Source organism: Oreochromis aureus, linkage group 22 (genome assembly GCF_013358895.1).
Source record: "Oreochromis aureus strain Israel breed Guangdong linkage group 22, ZZ_aureus, whole genome shotgun sequence".
In the NCBI taxonomy this organism is placed as follows: domain Eukaryota; kingdom Metazoa; phylum Chordata; class Actinopteri; order Cichliformes; family Cichlidae; genus Oreochromis; species Oreochromis aureus.
Window position 1 is genome coordinate 5,468,765 of NC_052962.1, and position 23,321 is coordinate 5,492,085.

At 43.5% G+C, this 23,321-nt stretch overlaps 1 protein-coding gene and 1 long non-coding RNA gene across 3 annotated transcripts; one reads left to right on the forward strand and one right to left on the reverse strand.

Annotated features, from left to right (window-relative positions):
* The first annotated feature begins 1,523 nt into the window (after nucleotides 1-1,523).
* LOC120435686 lies at nucleotides 1,524-5,549 on the forward strand. Its single transcript, XR_005609837.1, has 3 exons — nucleotides 1,524-1,639; nucleotides 1,927-2,039; nucleotides 2,145-5,549. It is a non-coding gene; the product is annotated as an uncharacterized LOC120435686 (long non-coding RNA).
* A 278-nt stretch (nucleotides 5,550-5,827) lies between these two features.
* Nucleotides 5,828-22,603, reverse strand: gon4la (gon-4 like a). Of its 2 annotated transcripts, XM_031725913.2 has the most exons (26): nucleotides 22,310-22,599; nucleotides 21,757-21,952; nucleotides 21,467-21,681; nucleotides 21,057-21,131; nucleotides 20,924-20,974; nucleotides 20,791-20,844; nucleotides 18,080-18,175; nucleotides 17,909-18,001; nucleotides 17,144-17,305; nucleotides 16,852-17,062; nucleotides 16,685-16,786; nucleotides 16,247-16,287; nucleotides 16,052-16,167; nucleotides 15,553-15,733; nucleotides 15,372-15,458; nucleotides 15,119-15,296; nucleotides 14,890-15,040; nucleotides 14,654-14,801; nucleotides 10,979-11,095; nucleotides 8,584-9,276; nucleotides 8,415-8,492; nucleotides 8,147-8,332; nucleotides 7,921-8,064; nucleotides 7,506-7,717; nucleotides 6,832-6,934; nucleotides 5,828-6,743 (listed from the first exon to the last, which is right to left on the reverse strand). In XM_031725913.2, the coding sequence occupies exons 2-26, from the start codon at nucleotides 21,932-21,934 to the stop codon at nucleotides 6,639-6,641; spliced, it is 3,777 nt and encodes a 1,258-aa protein (XP_031581773.1). In that variant the 5' UTR covers nucleotides 21,935-21,952; nucleotides 22,310-22,599; the 3' UTR covers nucleotides 5,828-6,638. The 2 variants fall into 2 exon arrangements, with proteins under 2 accessions (XP_031581773.1, XP_039461477.1); XM_039605543.1 differs by lacking the exon at nucleotides 10,979-11,095 and having other exon boundaries at nucleotides 22,310-22,603.
* Nucleotides 22,604-23,321: the final 718 nt, after the last annotated feature.

Here is a 23,321-nt window from a genome sequence, read left to right on the forward strand (position 1 = left end):
ACTATATGAATATAAATTCAGCGCATGTAATATGTAAAAAGCATTGTAATACCCATATCATAACACAAAATAGCATCAAATAAAGTGCAAAGTTCTGCAGTGATATTTCTCAGGCTGAACTCATGCCACATGCCACCTGCTTGTGTCTGTGGTCAGGTTAGCGTTAAGGTGATGGAGGGGAGACAATTAAGCACCTCCAACTGCAAACTTCTCTTGCAAACAGCTAATGTTGCATTCATGTTAAACTGGAATATTGCTTGCTGAGCATATTTATCCATACACAGAGGACTGTTTTACCCCTTGTGTTTTAGTAATCATTTAAAGATCTGCCCCCCCCCCCCAGGACGTGAAGTAGGCAGGGGATCCAGGCCACAGACATCTAGAGGCTCCCCAGAGCACAAGCCCAAGGAGTACCACCGGAGGAGCAGTCATGCCACCCACCTAGAAAAGAGCTGAGGAGATCCGCAGACGGGGGCTCACCCAGCAGCCATGGTGCAGAAGCAACAGGGCGGTGCTGCGACGAGCCCGCAGGCTCCGCCGGCAACCGGCTACACCAGAGCAGACCGAGCCCTGGGCTGAGAGACCCGAGATGGAGGGCCCTCCACACCCCGGAAAGGGCCCGACTGAGCCTTGGGGGCCCGCCAAGCAGCCGCCGGTTTCGGAGACATCTGTTCCCCACCAGCTCGATAGCTAGCCAGGAGCTCGAGGGTCAGTTCGAGGGCATACTCCCTGCACATCATTTTCAGATCACTGCGGTCTTTTGCTACTCAGGTTAAACGTAATATATAAGTCACTTAGACAACCTAAAAATGTTATTGTTTGGCTTTTTTCAGTGTTTTATTTGTTCGTGAGTAAATCGGTTTGGCTGAGATTAAAGTTATTAGATTAGATTAGATAAAATAAAATAAAACTTTATTAATCCCCCGGGTGGGTTCCTCCTTGGTTTTCACACAGCTGAATAAACGTCAATCAGAAAACTGATTAAACAGACTTCTGTTTAATCAGAGATGGTCGAGAATTTACGCCAGTGTCCTGTTATATCTTAGATAGCAAGGAGCAGACGGCCAAGTTTATTAAACTCCACCGAGACAGCGGTGATGCAAATCAGAAGGCTAGACCGTCCAATTTCACAGCCGTTTACTTCCGGCTTACCCGACCTTCTGAGGACCCGGCTCACGTAGACCACGAAGGCCGGGTCCTCAGGAGGATGCAGCCCATGAATTTGGACACGACTAACATCCTTCATTTCGGCTAAACTTCAATTCGAAGACGTTAAAACGATGCCTGGAGACCGCAGTACTGTCAAGTGGGCGTGTCCCAGTAGCTATGACATTACTTGAAAACCAAATTATCCAACACAGAAAAACCACACGTTAAGTCAGACTACCCGAAGCATTTTCCGTGGTGCGCATGCGCATACGGTCAAGCCCTCGAGCGTTCGAACTGACGTCACAGTCTCTAGTAGTTTGTCATAAGTACACCAGTAGAACACTGCACACAACTATCCAGAGCTAGAGTGAGGACGAAGAGTGAAAGACTTAAAAAACTTACGGCCACTAAAAAAGTGATAAATTGTCCAAAGCTGTCGCGAAAAAGTGAATTCACGGACAAGATGACCAGCTGTGGTAAAGTGAACCTGGTAGGAAAAGAAAAACTTCACCACATTTATCAGACCACCTCTCGTCAAACAAGAAAGCACAAATATTTTTGAAATTTTGAAAATTCAATAATTGCAATGATTAAATGTTAGAAGCTTAGTGGTACTGGTGGACTAGCTATTACAGAAACAAATGATTTTAGCAACCAATAATGTTTATTTAGTGCAGCTGTGACAAAAACCTTACATTGTTGATCTAATTTGTTGATGGGAACTTCTTTTTATGTGTAAAACATGCCTGCTCACTGACATCTGTCTTTTCTTTCTAGATTCCATGAGATGAACCTAGTGAACCGAGGTGCAGTAATCTCGACGTACCTCTGTTCAGGTTTAGACACATTGAAGCATGCCTCAAAAACTATTTAGCCAATTTATCATATGAGTAAGTCACAAGTTCAAAATCATCAAGACAGTTATGACCATATACAGACTTATTCACTGTTTAAAGGTTTGTTTTGCTCAACCATTTTCAATGTTTTTCTTTCAGACAGTGGATGGCATTAGCCACTGATGACGTCACCTCGGATGTCGTTAATTTGCTGACCAACATGTGCCAAGCACTCATAGGGCACATTAGCACCTTAGTGTTTCAAGGCATAGAACCACAGGTTTCATGCTGCCCACATATTCATTATCCCAGAGACAAAGAAATCCCCCCTTACAGGTAAACAGTTTGATTCATTCTTAATTTCTTCTTCTTAAATAATCTACATTAGATGATTCATTAGGTAATCCTTGTGACGGAGAGGGTTTTTGTGAAAAGATTTTGTTTATTATTCAAATATGCTTTGCTTGTGATTGTGTAAACTCTGAATGACGATTCACCCTGATATGCTTTGCTTGTGATTGTGTAAACTCTGAATGACGATTCACTCTGATAAACATGAAGCCTTGCCTATGCTTATCAAATGCCTGTGAAGACAATTTCCCCCGACAGTTTTTGTTCAGGGTTTAAAGAACAACAGAATTGCTTTGTATTGCCTTTTAGAATATTTTACATCTAGTGTGAAGTCATCCATATGATTTATTTTCATGAATCCTGTAGATTTTGACACAATAGTGATACTGTGGGAAAATGACTGAATACCTGACTAAATTCTCTTTTCAGGATGAATATTGAACCTCTGCTTGATGGGTGCAGTTACTGCAGGGTGACAGAGGATGATATTCAGGCCAGCCTCAGAAACATCTTTGATAAATGTTTCGGTCGGGCCTTGGGTGTTGCGCAACAGCGGTCTGATAACTCAGACACACTACTGACTTTATTTTCAGTGTAGGTTGCAAAGAACGTAAACTCAGCCCTGAGTCATATCACAGGGTCCACATCCTTGCAATCAGATGAATCCACATCCCTACCAAATTTTGTTGGGATGGTTTATAATGTAATGAACATTTTACAAGTCTGTGCAAAGACCTTAGCCACCCCCTCTGTAGATAGTCCGAAGACCAGCTACAGCAGTGTTGAATTGCCAGACTTTGGGGAAGATAGACAAACTCTACCTTTTGTAGGTAAGGGAAATTTGGGTAGCAAGGGCAAGAGTCGTACATTTGAAATCACTGATGTCAAAAATCTTCACAGAGAGTGATGAAAAATGTAACTTGAAACCAGAAAGTAGTGATGCCCCGCAATGTTCGTTTGGGATTGTGCCTTTTCAGCTTCCTAAGTCTAAAGGTGATGATAATTTTCTCATTTTGTGTCTTGTAAATTTAGTCACTCACATTTCTGTGAAAACACATACATCTGCTGTAAAGTTAAATTTTCTGCAGATAGTGGCTGATATAAGAGAGAAAATTGGGGGAGACTTGACTCCTCTAAAAACTGTAAAAAACTTGTACATCATAATGTACAAAGACCTGTGTCGCAAATTTGGATCCAAATATGTGCTTCAGTTTGTAATGGAAAAGGGTGATGTGACTTTTGTGGCAGCTGTTGTGGAGACTTTAAAAGCAGAGCTAAAAAAAAATCAGGCAGCTCCAATAACACACGGAACATTTTCAAAAGGAACAGAAATGTTGCTCCTGCCTGTGAGAACAAAACAAAAGAATCTGGCAGTGACAAAAATGTAAAAAACAGATTCACAGGAAAACAGGCTGAGCAACCGTATCATTAGGGCCTTCTCTTCTTTTTTTAGTAGTTTGAGGAGGGTATTCTTTTGCTGCATAAGCAGTGAATCAGAAACAGAATAATTATCTTCACAATTAATTAATGCATGCTCAATCATCCAGGTAAGTCAGTCCCAAAATGTGGATTCTGTTCATCAGGACGTAGCATTTTCTCCCACTGAAAACGCTACGTCCTGATGAGCAGAATCCACCTTTTCTGTTCATCTGGACGTAGCGTTTTCAGTGGGAGGCGATATTCGATCCAGTAATTTACGTCAGTATCGGACCCATACGTAATATCGGATCGGTCCATCTCTGGTATTTAAATCAGTGCGTCAGCATTAAAAGTGCCAAAGTTCATAGAAAATCACACCTCACTCCGTCCACTTAGACCATATTCTGTAAAAGGTATCCCTTTGCCTACTTATTCCTCCATTTCTTGTGACTTCAACTGTATTTTGTACTATCTCCAGTCTCCCTTTCACTTCATTATCTCATGCCATTTTCCATAAATTCTTACTTTCTTTCCAAACTATACTTTTGCCTTCAGATTTATACAATGGTATCTGTATATCAATATTTACTTTTTTGTTAGCTTCCTTAGCTATTAAATCCACTTGAAATTCTACTATCTTCCATCCAATCTAAAGCCAGTATTATGGCATATAACTCTACCAGATGTACACTAAAAAACAATCTATGTTCTTCTTAAAATTTTGATATTTAATTCAGGAATGACAACTGCCACACTAGTTGTTTCAGTTTTTGGATCTTTATAAATCTGCAAATAGTCACTGTACTTTTTCTCCACGCTATTATACAATTCTTGACAAATATCTGTTGTAATTCATGTCTTCTTAATATCTGATACTGATCTATCTACATTAATGTATTTCCATGTAGACCTTAAAGGCCACAATACTGTCTGATTAAATTCTTTGTCATATACTTTAAATGCTCTAGCTCTATTATCCCCAACCCACCCAAAACTATTTTTAAAATCTTTTCTCTTTCCAACAATTTCTAACACTTTCTTAACACGATGACTTTTATTATGACCTTCCAAATGTATCCAGTCATTTACCTTTAACTGTTGCCTTCTAAAATGGTGGCACTTCACCTGATTCTACTTGTAGGACACATATTGGTGTGGCTTAAACTGCCCCTACGCAAAGTCTCAGTGGCTGAACTTGGATAATATCCAAGTTTTAGCCGCTGACCAATATACCATACACCTATAATCTAGTCTTGAGTGAATTAATGTGACATAAATACTTTCAAGCGCATCAAAATTTGCAACCCCATGTCAACCCTGCTAAACCCCTTATAATATTAAGTACCTTTTTACTTTTCCCCATAATGTGCTCTGTGATTTTTCCAACTTAATTTCTTATCAAAAACTAGACCCAAAAAACCGAAACCAATCAACCCTTTCTAGCCCTTTCCCATACTAGTATAACTGTTTACTTTCTCCTATTTTTTTTTTTTTTTTTTTTTATTTGTGGAAAAACATGACTTTAGTTTTCTCGACTGAAAATTAAAAAACCCCATTCTACACCTCACTTTTCCACTTTACCTATCCCCTCCTGGAGTTTCTTAATGAGATGGTCTACATTTCCCACCCTTACCTATAATGCTCCATCACCAGCAAAAAGTGATTTACTATAATTTACAGACAGATCTTTAAAAATACCATTGATCATAACTGAAAATAATGTTGGGGTTACTACATTTCCTTGAGGAGTTCCATTTTCTATTTCGCACGGCTCTGAAACATGTGATCCTATTTTAACTTGAACAGTTCTGTCACATAAAAAAATCCCATAACCAACTAAACATATTTTCTCCTATTCCTAATTGATGTAATTTAATCAGCAAACCCTTTCTCCAAGGCATATCATATGCTTTTTCTACATCAAAAACATAGCAACTAAAATTTCTTTATTATTCAGAGCTCTTTTCATTTCTGCAATAGAGAGGGCAATTCATTATATCTTCAGTACTCTCTTTCCTCCCTAAAGCTTAAAGATTTCTTTCTTTAGCCTTCACAAACAAACACTTTGAAAATAACTCATTAAACATTTTTTACTCCTTAAAAGTATTTGTAAACATTCAATGTGAATAAACATTTGTACAAAATCTTCACACAATGTCTCCTTCACCAACGTGAGAGCATGGAATCATGGGAGTGATGAGATGCCCTCAACGCAGAGCATTATGGGAAACCAGAAGACAGGGCCATCACCAAGTTCACATGACCCAGTTTAAGCTGACTGGAGCTGGTTTCTACTTTCCTTCTTTGTATTATGTGACCACAGAGGCCCCTCCGTCTCTAGAGGAGATAAATTAATGATAAATAATTCTTAAATAAAGCTCTGCTCTGATTGGTCAACAAATCAGAGTTGAAGTATAAACAGGAAGTGTCTCTGAACTCTTTCACAGTAAACTACAGTCCTGCAAATGACCTCTTTGATCAGCCTCAAATCCGCTCCAGAGAAAAAAGGTCTGCAGAATCCACCATCACCCAGATTGTAGGAAGAAAGTGTTATCCTGAGGCTGTAGAACTTTTAACTGGTTCTAGATTTTAAATCCACAGCTAAGTCTCTAAACCTAAAGTCCAGAACCAAAGGTCAGCCAAGGAGATTCACATGTATCCTGAATCATTCTCTGATCTAAAATTGAACTCCTTGATCCTCTTGTCTCAACACATTTTAGACACACGTTCTCTAAACAGTCTGGCAAAGGTGAGCAGAGCGCCTCCTGCGAGACTCCATTCTTTCATCTAAATAAACTCCACTGGATTCTCAAACTTGGACAGCGGCAGATTCACATAATTTTGGACTGTTGTCTATCTGCAGGTCTCTAACTGGTCCAGGACTCAGTCTGGAGCATCCTGCCTGCTCATTGGCTGTGCCTCAAAGGAACAGGAAGTGGACTTTGCAGAGTGGAAAAGCTTCATCAGGTCGAGGAACCGAAGGCGTACCTGAAGAAAACATCAGGTTTAATACTTAGAAGAAAAACACAGAGCTCAGAGCTCTACACCTGCGTGCTGAGGCGTCGCCTCATCTCACCTGTTGGGCAGTCTTGTTTCCCAGGTGGGTAGACACCTGTCTGAACGTTTTCCAAGTGGCTCCCCTCTCCCGACAGGCAGTCAGGATGGCTCGGTCCACCTCGCTGGAACAAGAACAATCAGAGTCAGTTTTTCTCTTTTCTTGTGCTACTTTTAGAATCATCTTAAAACATCTGGCTCTGAAAGCTTCAATGCTTTAATTCATTTTATTTTCAGAATGTTTCAAGATCAGCATTTATGTTTGTAGAACACTTCAAATGAAACATTTCTATATTTACAGTTTCATACAACATAAATGTCTTTGCTACTAGAAGATTTATGCTTTGGAAGTTTTACTGTTTGGGTTTACAGATGTTCCATCTCATTTTTATTCCTTATGGATTTTTTATGGAGCATTTAATGAATGTTGTTTTTAGAACACGTTTCCAGAGCACAATGGATGTGTAATGTTTTATGCAATGCAGATTCTGAGTGTGTGATTGTGGCTGGTGCAACACTTATTGATGACTTTGTGATATTTTCTACAACATCTGAATAACGCCTGCCAACAGCTTTCCAGGACACAGGAGTTTTTTGTCTCTAATAGTTTCAGAACCTGGAAATTATGTTTCATTGTTGTAATGTTTCTTTAGTGTTTCCTGAGGTTATGTTAGTGCTTCTGGATGTTTCTCTGACCGTGTCCACATGACGACTTTCTCCCCAGTGGCTGTCAAAGTGATGTTTTTGGCACAAACTGCTTGCCGCTGCCCCTCCTCCTGTTCCTCTCTGTCGGTGCCTTGGCTCCTGTCAGGGGAACTCTGGGTAGCACAGTTTGTGGTGTGGAACTCGTGGTAGAACTGGCGGAGTTCCTGCTGCAGGTCGGGATGATGGCAGAGCAAAGAAGAGAGCTGGCAAAACAAAGAGAGGATCAGACTTCGGTCTCTCTCTGTTCCATTTTTTATCAATAACTTGATAAACCCATCATTCCAGATGAAAATAATCAGTGTTTAATTATTTTATCAGTAGAAGACAGATTTAATCGAAATATTTCCTGATGATGGAACTGATCTCAGGTCAGATCAGCTGAGGGGTCAAATGTCATCTACCTTACCTTGTTTATATCCTCAGGTAACGGGGCAGAGCTTCCTTGCAGTACTGACACCACCTGTTGGTAGAGGGCGGAACTTTCTCCCAGGCTCCATCTCAGTTTCCATAGAAACACTCGACTGCGTTCAAATAATTGCTGCTCCAGAAGCTGTGGAGATGAAGAGAGCTGATGAGTTGCACCTAAGTCACATCACAGCACACCTCTGCAAGGTCACAGTGATGTCACCCACCAGGCCACAGTGGCGAGCTTGTCTGCGGTTCAGGAAGGCGGCAAAGTCTCTGAGCAGCTGAGGCCACGGCTGCAGCACGCTGCTTATTCTGTCATACAGGACATCAACTGCAGCAGTTGAGAACTCGTCCAACACACACACCAGTTCCTCCCACAGGCCTGGATACATCTGGACTGCCTCACAAACCTGACCAGGTAACAGGAAATACAAACAACTGCGGTTACACAATCTTTCTAAATACAATTCAATTTCAGAATTAAAGCCTCACCCTGTAGAGATAATCATGAGCGAACAGCACGTCTTCTGACTCTCTCTGATCATCTTCATCACTTTCTTCTGACAGTGGCTGAAACCAAACAGGAAGTCAGATATCTGCAGTACCGACTAATCAGTTGGTTGATTCATTGAGAGCTGACTTTGGCCACTAAAAGTTTCACCTGCTGAAGGAGAGTTTTTCTGTCTCCATCTTCATCAGGATCACCACTGTCTTCTTCTGCTCCTCTAGGTGGTGTCAAGATTCCGTCCTCTTTACTCTCTGACCCCACCTCCTGCACATCGTCACTGACAGAAACACTTCCTGCAGCACTGGGTGAAGATTCAGACAGAACCAGGATGATGTCACCTTCTTCCTCCTCCTCTTCATCAGTTCTGATGACATCATCCCCTGTCACCTGACGGGAGGTGGGGTCATCGCAGGAAGGAGGTGTAAAGGATTTGTGTTCCCTTCCCCTCCTCCTCAGGGCTGCAAGTTTCTGACTGTAGTGTCTAATTTGCTCTCTGGTTGCCATAGGCACAGTGGCAGTGGAGATATCAGTGGGGGACTCGGTCCTGGTCAGGAGCAGGCGGTGAAGGAGGACTCGAGGAGGAGTGGGAGCGGAGGGGGCATAGTCGGGGGGATGAGGGGGGTTGTGGGGTTGATTCAGCAATACAAAGCCGATCCGTCTGAAGTCCAGGTTCTGAGGGAGGTGGGGTGGGTATCGGGTCCCGGGGGGGAAGCTGTAGGAGCTGGAGGTGGAGTGCGGGGAAGTCAGCTGACTCTGCCGGGCTCCAGTCCATCTGAAGGGGGTTGGGATGTTTGAGGCGGAGCTATTATAGTCCCTAATGGTTGGGTAGATGACGGGGAGAGAGCGCTGAAGACAGAAAAGAGATATTTTAAAGGTCCAATCAGTGAGAAGAAGACAAATATATTAAAATATATTCAGCCATTATTAATAATAATAATAATAATAATAATAATAATAATGACAATAATAATAACAACAACAGCATTTAATGTCCAGAAACTCTTTGAAACCGTTTCCTGTGTCAGCCCCACTGAAGACTGAAACTTGCGTTAAGATTAAAAGATGCCTACGTCATGAATAAACTATATATACATATACAAATACATGATTACATTCACAGATATTAATGTAGTCTCATTCTCAGACTTCAAACAGATTACACACATGAAAGCAATGTTCTCTTCTGATTCACTGTAAAATCAGTTTAAGCACATGTTTAATCGCTGAGGCATCCCAACATACACAAATGCAGTTTCAACAAAGTGTCTCAGGATTCCACATTAGAAAAGGAAAAGTTGCTGCAATAAGTCACAGAAACGCTCCAATTACAAAACAGATTTTTTGTTAGTTCAAAGGAAATATTCTATTTTTGCCGGAGGATCTAGTGTAAAATAAAGTGTGGAACTTCTCCGTTTGGTTTGCTGAAAGTTCAAAGGTCACAGTTGGTTTTGTTTCCATCACAAATGGTCTCTCTGTCAGCTGCATCAGCTAATCCTCATCACATCCTTTCTTCAGAATCTAAAACACCATTGGTTTTTATGACCTCTAATAACCCCCTGCGGAGTGTAGGTGAACCTCATGTCTATCAGAACTAGTGGTTCTCAGATTACACAGAGGAAGACACTGCAACAGTGGGAAAACTTTCTGGGGAAAACAGCTTTGTTTCCTGTTCCTTTTCTAATCCTTTACCAGCACTGAAAGGGAGGGATGTTCTCAGTGCTGACACCTCAGGTTGAGAAGAAGACCGCAGTGATTCTGGTACACCCCAAGCAGCAGAGTAAACAACAACTGGGGAAGTGGTGACGTCATACTTGGTGCACATAACAACAAAGTGACTGTAAAGTAAGACTGACCCCACTCAGCTACTCTCCCTCATGTGATGTCAAAGCTGAGTGTCTGCTGCTTTTCATACTTGGACATGCAACACATACACACTTCTTCACTGAGGTTGCCATCCTGCACGTCACTTCTAACCATCATCTCAGACCCGCCTCACTGAATGGACTGGCTCACATTTCCTGTTTCACACACAGGGGAACTTCCCACCTTTATTTAAATGCAAACAATACCACTGCTCTTTGACAGTTTAGACGTGGCTAACCCCTCGTGTGTCATGTCTCATTTGCCTTCCATAAGCTGATGAGTTTGCAGATGGACTCCTCCTCCTCCATGATGGACTTTGGCTGATGACGAGTCACTCTAACACTCTAACCAGAACCTGCAGCAGATGGGGAACTGGTTCCTGAGCTGCACGACAACACAGAGGAGACACTGGGAGGACCACGAGGCTGATTACTGACCAGTTAACTACGTTCGCTATTTCCCTCTTCTCTTATAATCCATTCCATGGGGGCAGCAGTTTAAGCAGAGACTCCGAGACCTCCCTTTCCCTGGGCACCTGCTTCATCTCTCCAGTGTTACCTGGGTCTCCTCGGTTAACTGTTTGACACCATGTCATCAGTGTTTATTCTGGAACTAGTTTTCCATAAAGAGCAGACCTGCAGGAAAATGCAGAGAGGAACAAAGGAAACATAGGCAGCCTTCCTACCAGCAGCCACAGAGGCATGACGCTCTCCTCTCTCTCCACAGGAGGTCGCCAGTCTGCTAAATTCACGGGACGACATGCCACTGGCATTGGGAGCACCCGCCGCTGGTACCGGAAGGTCTGCAGAAGACAGACAGATGGACTGAGCTCAGAGAGAGGGCCAGACTGTGTGTGTTTGTATGTACAGAGGTGTGATAAAGCGGATAATTTTTCGAAAAAATAAAGGACAGCTCAAGTGGAGCGGCCGAAGAATTAACTTTTAAAATAAGTACTCACTTATTTATGCAGCAATACAAATGTTCTAATAACGAAGAACATGAAAACATTACTTTTAGCTACATGTCGGCAAAGTTACGTGACATTAGTGATGTTAGTACTAGTGAAGTTCCACTTGCTTTTAAAGCCTTTACTGTAAAAGGCATACTGTTCAAAAATTGACTTTAATTTTACAGAAATTGTGATGACTTTATGGGTAATTAAAGTCAGTAATATATCCATCCATCCATCTTCATCCGCTTTATCCGAGGCCGGGTCGTGGGGGCAGTAGCCTAAGCAGGGAAGCCCAGACCTCCCTCTCCCCAGCCACCTCCTCCAGCTTATCCGGGGGAACACCAAGGCGCTCCCAGGCCAGCCGAGAGATGTAATCTCTCCAGCGTGTCCTGGGTCTGCCCCGGGGCCTCCTCCCGGTGGGACATGCCCGGAACACCTCACCCAGGAGGCGCCCAGGAGGCATCCTTATCAGATGCCCGAACCACCTCAACTGGCTCCTTTCGATGTGGAGGAGCAGCGGCTCTACTCTGAGCCCCTCCCGGATGGCCGAACTTCTCACCCTATCTCTAAGGGAGAGGCCAGCCACCCTTCGGAGGAAGCTCATTTCTGCCGCTTGTATCCGCGATCTCGTTCTTTTCGGTCACTACCCACAGCTCGTGGCCATAGGTGAGGGTAGGGACGTGATCGACCGGTAAATTGAGAGCTTCGCTTTTACACTTAGCTCCCTCTTCACCACGACGGACCGGTGCAGCGTCCGCATCACTGCAGCCGCAGCACCAATCCGTCTGTCGATCTCCGGCTCCCTTCTCCCATCACAAGACCCCGACATACTTGAACTCCTCCACTTGGGGCAGGAACTCATCCCCGACCCGGAGTGGGCACTCCACCCTTTTCCGGCTGAGAACCATGGCCTCAGATTTGGAGGTGCTGATCCTCATTCCCGCTGCTTCACACTCGGCTGCGAACCGTTCCAGTGCGAGCTGGAGGCCTTCACCTGATGAAGCCAACAGAACCACATCATCCGCAAAAAGCAGAGATGAGATTCTGAGGCCACTGAAGTGAAAGCCCTCCGCCACTTGGCTGCGCCTAGAAATCTTGTCCATAAAAATTATGAACAGAACCGGTGACAAAGGGCAGCTCTGGCGGAGCCCATCACCCACCGGAAACGAGTCCGACTTATTGCCGGCAATGCGAACCAAGCTCTTGCAACGGTTGTATAGGGATCGAATGGCCCGTAGCAATGGGCCAGACACCCCATACTCCCGCAACACCTCCCACAGGACACCCCGAGGGACACGGTCGAATGCCTTCTCCAAGTCCACAAAACACATGTAGACTGGTTGGGCAAACTCCCATGCACCCTCAAGTATCCTTGAGAGGCTAAAGAGCTGGTCCAGTGTTCCGCGACCAGGACGAAAACCGCATTGTTCCTCCTGTATCCGAGGTTCGACTAGCGGACGAACTCTCCTTTCCAGCACCCTGGCATAGACTTTCCCAGGGAGGCTGAGGAGTGTGATCCCAGTAATATATCCACAAACAAAATACGCTGAAATGTTGACAATCTTTGAATGCTTCCTAGTTTTCAAATCTGAATGTCACAGTAGTAGCAGGACTCATAGCACTGTTAATGTTAGCTCGGTCATTTTGCTGGCTCTGTTTGGTGGTGTTTTTTTAAATGAGCTGCTAAGTTAAATTTGTGTTTTAATTCTGGAGCTTATCACACATTTCCGTGTGTGAAAACTGCAAGTGTTCAGATCATCTGCGATCATCTCTGAGGGACAGCTGAATCAAATGGACCAATATGGCAAGGCCATGATGATCCAATTGGTAAAGTAAATCCGCTTGGCATCTTTCTTGGCCTTCAGACAACAAACAATTCTGATGGCTAAAGATCCAAACGGGACAGGTGCAAAAAAAAAAAAAAAAAATGCAGCCAAGCCAAGGTAGGGGAATCTGTCCAAAGGACAACTATTAGCCATGCACTGCACAAAGTTGGCCTTTACGAAAGAGTGGCAAGAAGAAAGCCATTGTTAACAGAAAACCATAAGAAGACCCGTTTGCAGTTTGCCACAAGCCATGTGGGGGGGACAGCAAACATGTGGAAGAAGGTGCTCTGGTCAGATGAGACCAAAATGGAACTTTTTGGCCAAAATGCAAAACGCTATGTGTGGCGGAAAACTAACACTGCACATCACTCTGAACACACCATCCCCACTGTCAAATATAGTGGTGGCAGCATCATGCTCTGGGGGTGCTTCTCTTCAGCAGGGACAGGGAAGCTGGTCAGAGTTGATGGGAAGATGGATGGAGCCAAATACAGGGCAATCTTGGAAGAAAACCTCTTGGAGTCTGCAAAAGACTTGAGACTGGGGCGGAGGTTCACCTTCCAGCAGGACAACGACCCTAAACATAAAGCCAGGGCAACAATGGAATGGTTTAAAACAAAACATATTCATGTGTTAGAATGGCCCAGTCAAAGTCCAGATCTAAATCCAATCGAGAATCTGTGGCAAGATCTGAAAACTGCTGTTCACAAACGCTGCCGATCTAATCTGACTGAGCTGGAGCTGTTTTGCAAAGAAGAATGGGCAAGGATTTCAGTCTCTAGATGTGCAAAGCTGGTAGAGACATACCCTGAAAGACTGGCAGCTGTAATTGCAGCAAAAGGTGGTTCTACAAAGTATTGACTCAGGGGGCTGAATAATTACGCACATCCCACTTTTCAGTTATTTATTTGTAAAAAATGTTTGGAATCATGTATGATTTTCGTTCCACTTCTACTTTTGCAAGCCACTGTATTTGAAACATGGAGTATTTTGGATTAGTAGTACTGCTGTGTTTGTTGAATTATATTGCTGTAGATTTTTATATGCTTTATGTATTTTGAGGTAAGTTGATCTATAGTGCTATAATTTATAAGGATGTTATGTTTTGTTTTTTTATCATTTTTGCCCAGTTTGACCCGTTTAGCAGAAGTCAGTCTGCTATACATTTAATATTGGCCATCTCATATTTACATTACCAAACTGAAATGACACTAGTCTCATGAACAACATTAGCTAACTAGTTCATCTTAAAATTACTGTTGGGTACAGAAATTAAGCCCAACAATATTGTATTTACAGTTTTGTGGTCTCAACCTCAGATACTTCACAAACCAAAAAAATCTCATTAAAAACCCACATAATTTTCGCTTTCATTTCTGTCCAAAATGTTTCTAATATCATTTTTGCCAGGCAACCTGAGCAACGCATCAAAGGCTAGACCGTCCCACTTAACAGCCTCATACTTCTGGCCTTCTAGGTCTCCAAAGGACCCGGCCTACCTAGACTGCAAAGGCCAAGTGCTTGGAAGGATGCAACCCGTGAACTGGGACGCACCATGTATGTGTATTTATGTCTGCGTTACCTTGACAACGTTGTCAGGAAAACCTGGTCGGCAGCACTGCAGGATCCTTCGTCGAACCTGAACCAGAGACTTCCTCAGCAGGAACTGAGACACTAGTTTGGGCGGGTCACATGACCCTTCCATATTCCTGAGGCCGAGCACCAACAGACTGAAACACACACACACGCAATCACAGAGTAAGGATATGGTGAAGGTTTTTCTCAGACCTCTTTGTGTTACAGTGGGTGTGTGCTCACCAGTCCTCAGCTGCAGTGAAGGCTGCTGTCCTCCGGGGGCAGTACAGCGCGGGATCTAGGCTAGCACAAGGCAGCAGCTCTGGGTACATGAAGACGGGCCGTGTGGCAAAGAGCCAGGCAAGCTCAGCCGGCATGACGGGGAAGCAGCGCACTGTGAGCATGTAAAAACAAGTTTCAATCAAAGTTTCAATTCGATCCATCAAGAAGTCCCGCCCCCACCTGTACTCACTGCGTCCCCGGGCATCACGGGGGCGAAGCTGTGGCTGGTAGCTGATGGGAGCCTGACGCAGCTCCTCCAGCAGCTGCAGCGCCACCTGCAGGTTGGATGCTCTGAAGACACTACAGAAACCAGGAAGAGCCAACAAACCAATCAGCTCGGCCCGCTGCGCCAGCAGGTCTAGCTCACACTGAAAGACAGGAAGTGAGCTTCAATGGGTGCATTAACAACAAGAAGTACATCACAACACATCCAGGTGAGTTACCAGGAACTGCCGGCAGGTCTCCGCTTCGCTGTGCAGTCTGGGCACAAGTGAGGTCAGCAGGTAAACCTGAGTAAGTAGCTGGACATGCTGAAACAAAGACGACAGCTGAGTTCAGGTGCTGTTATCATGGTAAAAGCATGGTAACAGCTCTCAGCCGCCATGCTGAAAGAGTGGAGTTTACCTGTTGGAGCTGCTGCTGCAGGCGTTTCTTCTGCTCAACGCTCACTTTGAGCATGATCAACTCTGTGTGCGTGTCATGTGGCACTCCAGTCAGCTGTTTCTTTCTTATCAATGCCAGCTGCTGCTTCACTGTGCGCAGCTCTCTGATTCGTCCATCCTCAGCCTCATCATCAGCACACTCTCTGACATGAAAACACACAGACAGTGATGTATCTGTGTGTGTGAGCGTGTATTCATGTCTTTGTGGGGACCAAAAATTGGAAGTTTACTATACTTGTGGGGACCACCAGCCCTCATCCGGGCCAAAATCCCAGTACCCACAAATTTGAAGGCATTTTTGAGAATCAAAATGTGGTTTTAGTGTCAGGGTTACAATTGTGTTATGGTTAGGTTCAGGCATTTCTTTTTTATGGTTAGGGTTCGTGGCTAGGGAAAGCATGTCAATTAGATGTCCTCACAAGATATGAATATCCGACCGTGTGCGTGTGTTAGTTGCGCACCTGTCCTGCTGCTCCTCCGGTGTGTGGGTTTGAAATGTTTGTGCTTCCTCCTGTGGCTCTTCCTCTTCCTCGTGGCCTTCATCATCCACTTCCTGTCCAGCCAGGTCCTCTTTCAGCTGAGACACAGACAGGAGACAGGTGAGGAGACACTGAGGAGACATGTAAAGAGATAGGTGACCTGAAGGTGTTTTATACCGTTTCAAAGAGCTCCTCCATCAGCTCGTTCACCTCCTTTTCTGAAGACAAACACAAATTATCATTTTCAGCAGGTATTAATCACATTTATTGATCATTTATGAGTCAGCACTTTCTTTGCCTTGTTCAGTCAGTCAAAAACACAGACACACACACACATTCCCTTGATGCATCCATCAGAGTGTGTGTGTGAGGGGTTCAGTTCAGTGTAGACTGGAGGAGAGAAGAGGAAGGGAAAAAAAACAACAACAACAAAAAAAAAACAAACATCCATGGACCTTTGATTGTTAGCCGCCCACTGATTACTGATTTCTCAGATATTATGGCTGATAACCTGAGGCACCCTGGGGAAGGTGTGCACTGAGTTTAAACAGATGACTGAGCAGCTCCTTTGTAAATTCAGGAAAAATCTGAACACGTGTGTGTTTGCGTACTTACTGGTGATGCGGACAGCCTTGTCGTCACGGTAATCCTCTACATCGGGCTCGTCGATGTCAGCCAGGAAGTTGTACTCTGGATCATCCTCATCATCACACTCCTCTGTCAGAAAAAGATCAATTTAAGTCCAGTCAGAGCTTGAATCCCTGCTCGGTTATGAACCTCACCTTCATTGTCCATGTCTGAGCTCATTAGCCCTCTCAGCCAATCAGTCCACTCCCTGTCCTCATGGGTGGAGCTAGAGTCGTACATATCAGGTGTGATGTCAGGAGCTTGGAGTTCTGCCTCCAGCCGGCCCAGTGGGACATCCCTGAGAGGACGTTTGGACCGAGTCCGATACGCCATGAGACCCGTCTCATCCTCCGACTCAGACAGAGGCTGATAACACAGAGATGATCCATAATGACCTCTCGCTTTTATCTATATTGATTCACATGACCAGCTTGTCTCCATGGTTACCTGATAGGGCTCCATACAAACAGCCAGCTCCTCCTCCACAGCATGAAGCTTCTCCAGGAAGGTCCTGTCAGTCACAGGTTTAGGAAGTGGAGCTTTGGGGGGAGGGGGTGGTCCCATGGAAACAGACCTTGCCCTCACAAGTCTGGACCGGCTCCGCGAGTTCTGATAGGACGGAAGACAGGAAGCAGGCTTTAAAGTTCAGGTAGACCAGGGCTCTCCAGCTCCAGTCCTTGAAACCTACTGTGCTCCAGCTTTTAGATGCATCCCTACTCCAACACAGTTGAATCAAATGGTTGAGCTACTTCTTCGGCATGCCATCAAGTTTGGCCAAGGCCTGGTAACAAGCCCTTCATTTGATTCAGGTGTGTTGGAACAAGAATGCATCTAACAGTTGCAGGACAGTAGCTCTCAAGGACTGGAGTTGGAGACCCTGAGGTAGACAGTGTCACATTCAAATCAAGTCAAATCAGAGCTTTTAGGAAGATCAGCCAATAAAAACAATGTTTTATACTCAGGTTTCATAAATCAGTGTGTTTAAAACTGCTGAATAATCCTGTTTTCACTCAAATCTCCATGTTTTACCATTAGATCCACAGAAATAATTTGATCAGTAGTTTTGCCGTTTGGCAATAACGTTTTTGAATTTGTTCTTTTCCAACAAGCTGACGTTTGAGGGACCAGCCAAAAACTGATTGTTTCACACATTTTCACTTCTAAAGCTCTGACTGATCAGCAGACTGACGGTGATGATCACACTCTGAGGACCTGCCATGGGCTGGAGCTGTCGTCCTCAGCTCGGGGCAGCCGACTCCCTCGAGGAGACGAAGCTGTGCTCTCCATGTCACTCTCCTGGAATGTCTACACACACACCCAATCAAAAATCAGTAGCCAGTCATTATCAACATCACAGCATGCTGCAGACGCTTGGAGCCTCACGTCTTCAGCCGTCTCGTCCTCCTCCTCCTCCTCAGGATGGTACTCATCATCAGAGGAGTCTTCCTCAGCCAGAGGGATGTCGACAAACTGCGGAGCCTGAAGACAGACACATATAGCTTAAACTTCATTGACACCGTAATTCCACACAGAAAACAAAGGAGATCACACACATCCTACAGCATTAGTCTCAGCGTTCAGCAGAGAAATAAGAATCACATTTTATGATTACTAAAAAAACCCACTAAAGTTAGAGAAAAAAGGACTTTAACAATGCCTCTTTTTACTTCGAATTATTTTAAAATTTTTAACCTGCTTTAGAACTGGTCATACTCTGTCTAAAGGTCAGGTCATATATACACTACTAGTTACAAGTTTGGACACACCTTGTCATTTAATGGTTTTTCCTTATTTGTACTACTTTCTACATTGTAACTGCAAACTGAAGATATCAAATATATAAAGCAAGATATATAGAAATGTAGCAAAACAAAATTTATAAATAACTCTAAATTTGTCTTATAGTTTAAATTCCAGAAAGTTATAGACACAAACTTCGTTGACAGCGCTGCAAACGCTTAGCATTCTCTCAGTGAGCTTCATGAGTAGTCACCTGAAATAGTTTTCACCACACAGGTGAGCCTTTTCAGGGTTCATTTATGACAGGGGTGTCGAAGTCCAGGCCTCGAGGGCCGGTGTCCTGCAGGTTTTAGATAACACCCTGGGTGAACACACCTGAATCAAATAAGTAGTTCATTACCAGGCCTCTGGAGAACTACAAGACATGTTGAGGAGGTAATTTAGCCATTTAAATCAGCTGTGTTGGATCAAGGTCACATCCAAAACCTGCAGGACACCGGCCCTCGAGGCCTGGAGTTCGACACCTGTGATTTATGATATTTCTTCCCTTCTTAACACAGTTGGGGATCATCAGTTGTATTGTGCAGAGGTCAGGTTGGTACACAGCTGACAGCCCTATTTGACAACTGTTGGAATTTATATTATGGCAAGAACCGATCAGCTAAGTAAAGAGAAATGGCAGTCCATCATAACTTTAAGATTTGAAGGTCAGTCACTCCGGAAATTTGCTAAAATCTTGAGTGTGTCCCCAAGTGCAGTGGCAAAAACCACCAAACGCTACGATGAAACTGGCACACATGAGGACCGCTGCTGAGGATAAATTCATTCGAGTCACCATCCTCAGAAATCGCAAGTTAACAGCACCTCAGATTAGTGGTGAAATGCCACACAGAGTTCCAGTAGCAAACACATCTGTAGAATTCAACTTTATTGTCATTGCACATGTCACAAGTACAAGGCAACGAAATGCAGTATCTGTACATCAACTGTTCAGAGGAGACTGCGTGAATCAGGCCTTCATAGTCAAATAGCTGCTAAGAAACTACTACTAAGAAAAAGCAACAAGCAGAAGAGATTTGTTTGGGCCAAGAAATACAAGGAATGGATATTAAACCAGTGGAAATCTGTGATCTTTGGTTCCACCCGCCGTATCTTTCCCGTTCCAATCGTGAAACATAGAGGAAGACGTGTGAGGTGGGGGTGCTTTGCTGGTGACACTGTTGGGGCTTTATTCCAAATTAAAGGCACACTGAACCAGCATGGCTACCACAGCATCCTGCAGCGACATGCCACCCGATCCGGTTTATGTTTAGTTGGACTATCATTTATTTTTCAATAGGACAATGACACCAAACACAGGCTCCAGGCTGTGTAAGGGCTATTTGACCAAGATGGAGAGTCATGGAGTGCTGCGCCATGGCCTGACCTCCGCAGTCACCCGACTTAAGCCCAATTGAGATAGTCTGGGACAAGATGGACCACAGAGTGAAGGCAAAATGGCCAATAAGTGCTCAATATCTCTGGGAACCCCTTCAACACTGTTGGAAAACCATTTCAGATGACTACCTCATGAAGCTCATCAAGAGAATGCCAAGAGTGTGCAAAGAAGTAATCAAAGGGGGCTATTTTAAACAATCTAAAATATAAAACATGTTTTCAGTTATTTCACTCTTTTTTGTTTACTACATAATTCCATAGATTAACATTCATAGTTTTGATGCCTTCAGTGAGAGTCTCCAATGTAAATAATCATGAAAATAAAGAAAGTTATAAAAGCAGTTTGTATATTTTTTACAAATCGTCAAGAACACAGTTAAAAGTATTTCTTTAAAAAAAAAAAATACTAACATTACAAATGAAAACATTTACATAATCTACTTTAAAAAAAAAAAAAAAAAAAAAAAACAGAAAAACTAATTTTTTAAATTTTATATTAGTTTCAAATGTTTTTAATATCTAGAGATGTAACTAAAATAAAATAAAAATATTAAATCTGAATTGTTTAACATTTTAGAACTGATTTTTTAAATTAAAAACAATTTAAAAACTTGTTTAAAGAAGATTATTTTATCATTATTATTTGAAAAATTAACGTGATGGCTATTTCTCCCAAATTAAATAAATGAAAAATGCCAATGAAAAAGTTAAAATGATAAAAAACACTTTACGGTGTTAAAAATTGAATTCAAGTCAAATGCAGACAAAATGCCATTAAAAGATTGTGTCATTTTAAAACATTTAGAAAAAAAACGCAGGGATTAAAATGTTTTTCAGATGATTTTAAAAAGTTACATTCAACTGAAGACTTTATAAAGAGTGCAGTCAGAATTTCAGGTTTGACCTTTGACGTTTACCTTGACAATGTCACTGGTTTTCTTGATGGGCGAGATAGTCCAGGTTGGAATCACCTGACAGAAAACAAAAAGTTCAGAGTGCTCTGTGTGTGTGTGTGTGTGTGTGTGTGTTGACTGCTGTAAGTGGACTCACTACGCCTTTCTCCACCACCTCCTTCAGCTTAGATCGAGTCATTTTGGGCTCCTGCAGAAAAGAAAGAAAGTCTGTAAGCAGGGTCAGGACTCACGTGATGGCAGTGAATGTTTTGATTGGATGATAGACTCACAAATGGAGGGACAGCCTCAGTCTCATTAATGGCAGCTTTCATCATGGCCACCACATGCTCATTGGTGATCACTTCCTGTGGGTCAAAGGCCAACCTTTAAACTGCAAGTTTCTCATATTCTTGTTGAAAGCCTTTGAGTTTGTTACACTTCATATCTTTAAAAGAGCTCAGAGTAACCTCAGAGAACCGAATGTATTAAAGACTGTCACAGACTGTCAGTAGTCTTTAATAAACAGTTACCATCTAACAAGCATCCTATTCCTTCAAGTCATTGATGGGTAAAGTCACATGACACTTCATGACCAAATACTTCAAATTAAACTGCTTCAAAGAGAGTAGGCTTAAAAACCTGAATGCAATCAAAAACCGTTGATCACACCCTCTGCAGGCGTGTGGGTGGAGGCACTCACATGGATGATGTTTTTCACGTTCACCGTGGTCAGGTTGTGCTGTTTGGACTTTGTCTCCAGTGACTGATCCAGCTGTCTGTCAATCTCCACCTCCACTCCTGCCTCCTCCTCACTCTCTGAGGCCCCATCCTTTGGCTCCTCCTGCTCAGCCAGTTTCCTCTTCCTCCTTCTGGCAGCTGTCCTTTTGGCAGCCTTCATCTCCACCTGGCTGTCCTCTGATGGAGAGATCAATCCATCAGAGAGACAGGTCCTCACAAAGCCACCAGTGTATGTGCATGTGTGTGCATTACCCATGGTGATGACGAGTCTGGAGTCAGTTGTGTCTTCCTCCACCAGCTGGTGACGCTGCTCCTCCTCCTTCTCCTGTAGCAAAGCATCATGGGAGGCGAGCTGCAGCAGTGTAGTAGCAGTGACGGCAGGAGCTGGGCCGGACAGGCTGACTTTAAGACACTTTCGGCCCGAGTTCATCGTGCAGAAACATGACCTCTGAAACAGTGAAATCAGACTCAAACGACTTACAGATTAGAACAAAAAGTGTTGAAGGGACACCCAAGCTGTGACTCCTGCCCCTCAGCAGGCTTCCAAAAGTTGGCCAATCACAGGAAACATCATCAGAAGATCAATAACAGTTTGAACTGAGCCCCAGAAGGATACCCTGGTGCAGGCAAGCAGGGTGGACCTCCTTTAGAAAACCTAAAAGGTTAGCTGCTTCTTTTCGCAGCGCCTGTCGGCGTAAAAATGCTGTTAAAGACCGAGAGACATGAGACCTGAACCAGCAGAGGGATGGGCAGACAAGGAACGAGTAGCTACCGTGCTAAACTACCTGAATTCACCTGTGTTTACCTGTTTTAGCCGCTTCGGCTCTTCGTCCCGCCTCCCACCGGCTAGCTGCTAACGTTAGCCGGAGAGGTCCGTGGGCCGCGAGGGTGCTCCGGCTCAAGAGTGCACGGGGCAGCAGGCCTTCTTGTCCGTTCTCGGTACCCACACGGTAACGGGCATGCTCCGGTGCAGCACAGACTAACTTACCGCCACAACGCCAGATGAGTCTGCCTCCAAAAACTACATTTCCGGCGCCCTCACTATGACGTGTACCCAAAAGCGGTGTAATTCTTCTTCTTCTTCTGTTTTATGGCGGTTGGCAAACAACTTCTTGGTGCATTAGCGCCACGTACTAGATCGTAATTTTTTATCAGAACCTAGAGTACCAACGTTATTATGTGTGCCTATGCCAAGAGGCACACATATTACTATTCGTCGGATTTATTATTATTATGTGTGCCTATGGAAAGAGGCACACATATTACTATTCGTCGGATTTATTATTATTATTATTATTATTATTATTCTCCAGTTTCCGCCTGAAATTTTGCAGCGAATCTCGCCCCGCAGTTTTGAGACAAGCTTCATATATGTTACCTCATTTTGTGCGGCTGGATCAGGAATGGTGTGCTATGACTTTTGGTGTTTATAACTATTATAGTTTTTTAAATATTAATATTTTAGTGAAAATTTTCCCGCGCCTCTCTGCCTAACAGTTTTGACAATAGGGTTACATATGTTAGATCATTTTGTGCGGCTGGAGCTGGACTAGTATGGTATACACTTTTGGTGTTCATGACTTTTATAGTTTTTGAAATATTTAGATTTTAGTGCAAATTTAGGCCAATTTCCATAGAAACAGACTTTATTTGTGGTGGGTTGGCTCTCTCTAGTGGTATACCGGGAGTAGTACGGCCGAAATCTGTATGCTTGTTTTTAAACTCAATATCCCATAATGCATAGCACGCCTCTGCCGAGTTCAACAATGGCGGACACCTCTTCGTTTTAAACGTCTTTTTTATTCGTGTTTCTAGGT

Coding starts and splice junctions, on each gene's coding strand:
- gon4la (XM_031725913.2), bottom strand. CDS start 21,934: ATGAACTCGGGCCGAAAGTGTCTTAAAGTCAGCCTGTCCGGCCCAGCT. Junction 15,297..15,371: donor AGACCTGCCGGCAGTTCCTG/GTAACTCACCTG, acceptor CCTGTCTTTCAG/TGTGAGCTAGACCTGCTGGC. Junction 11,096..14,653: donor TTCCTGACAACGTTGTCAAG/GTAACGCAGACA, acceptor TGTCTTCTGCAG/ACCTTCCGGTACCAGCGGCG.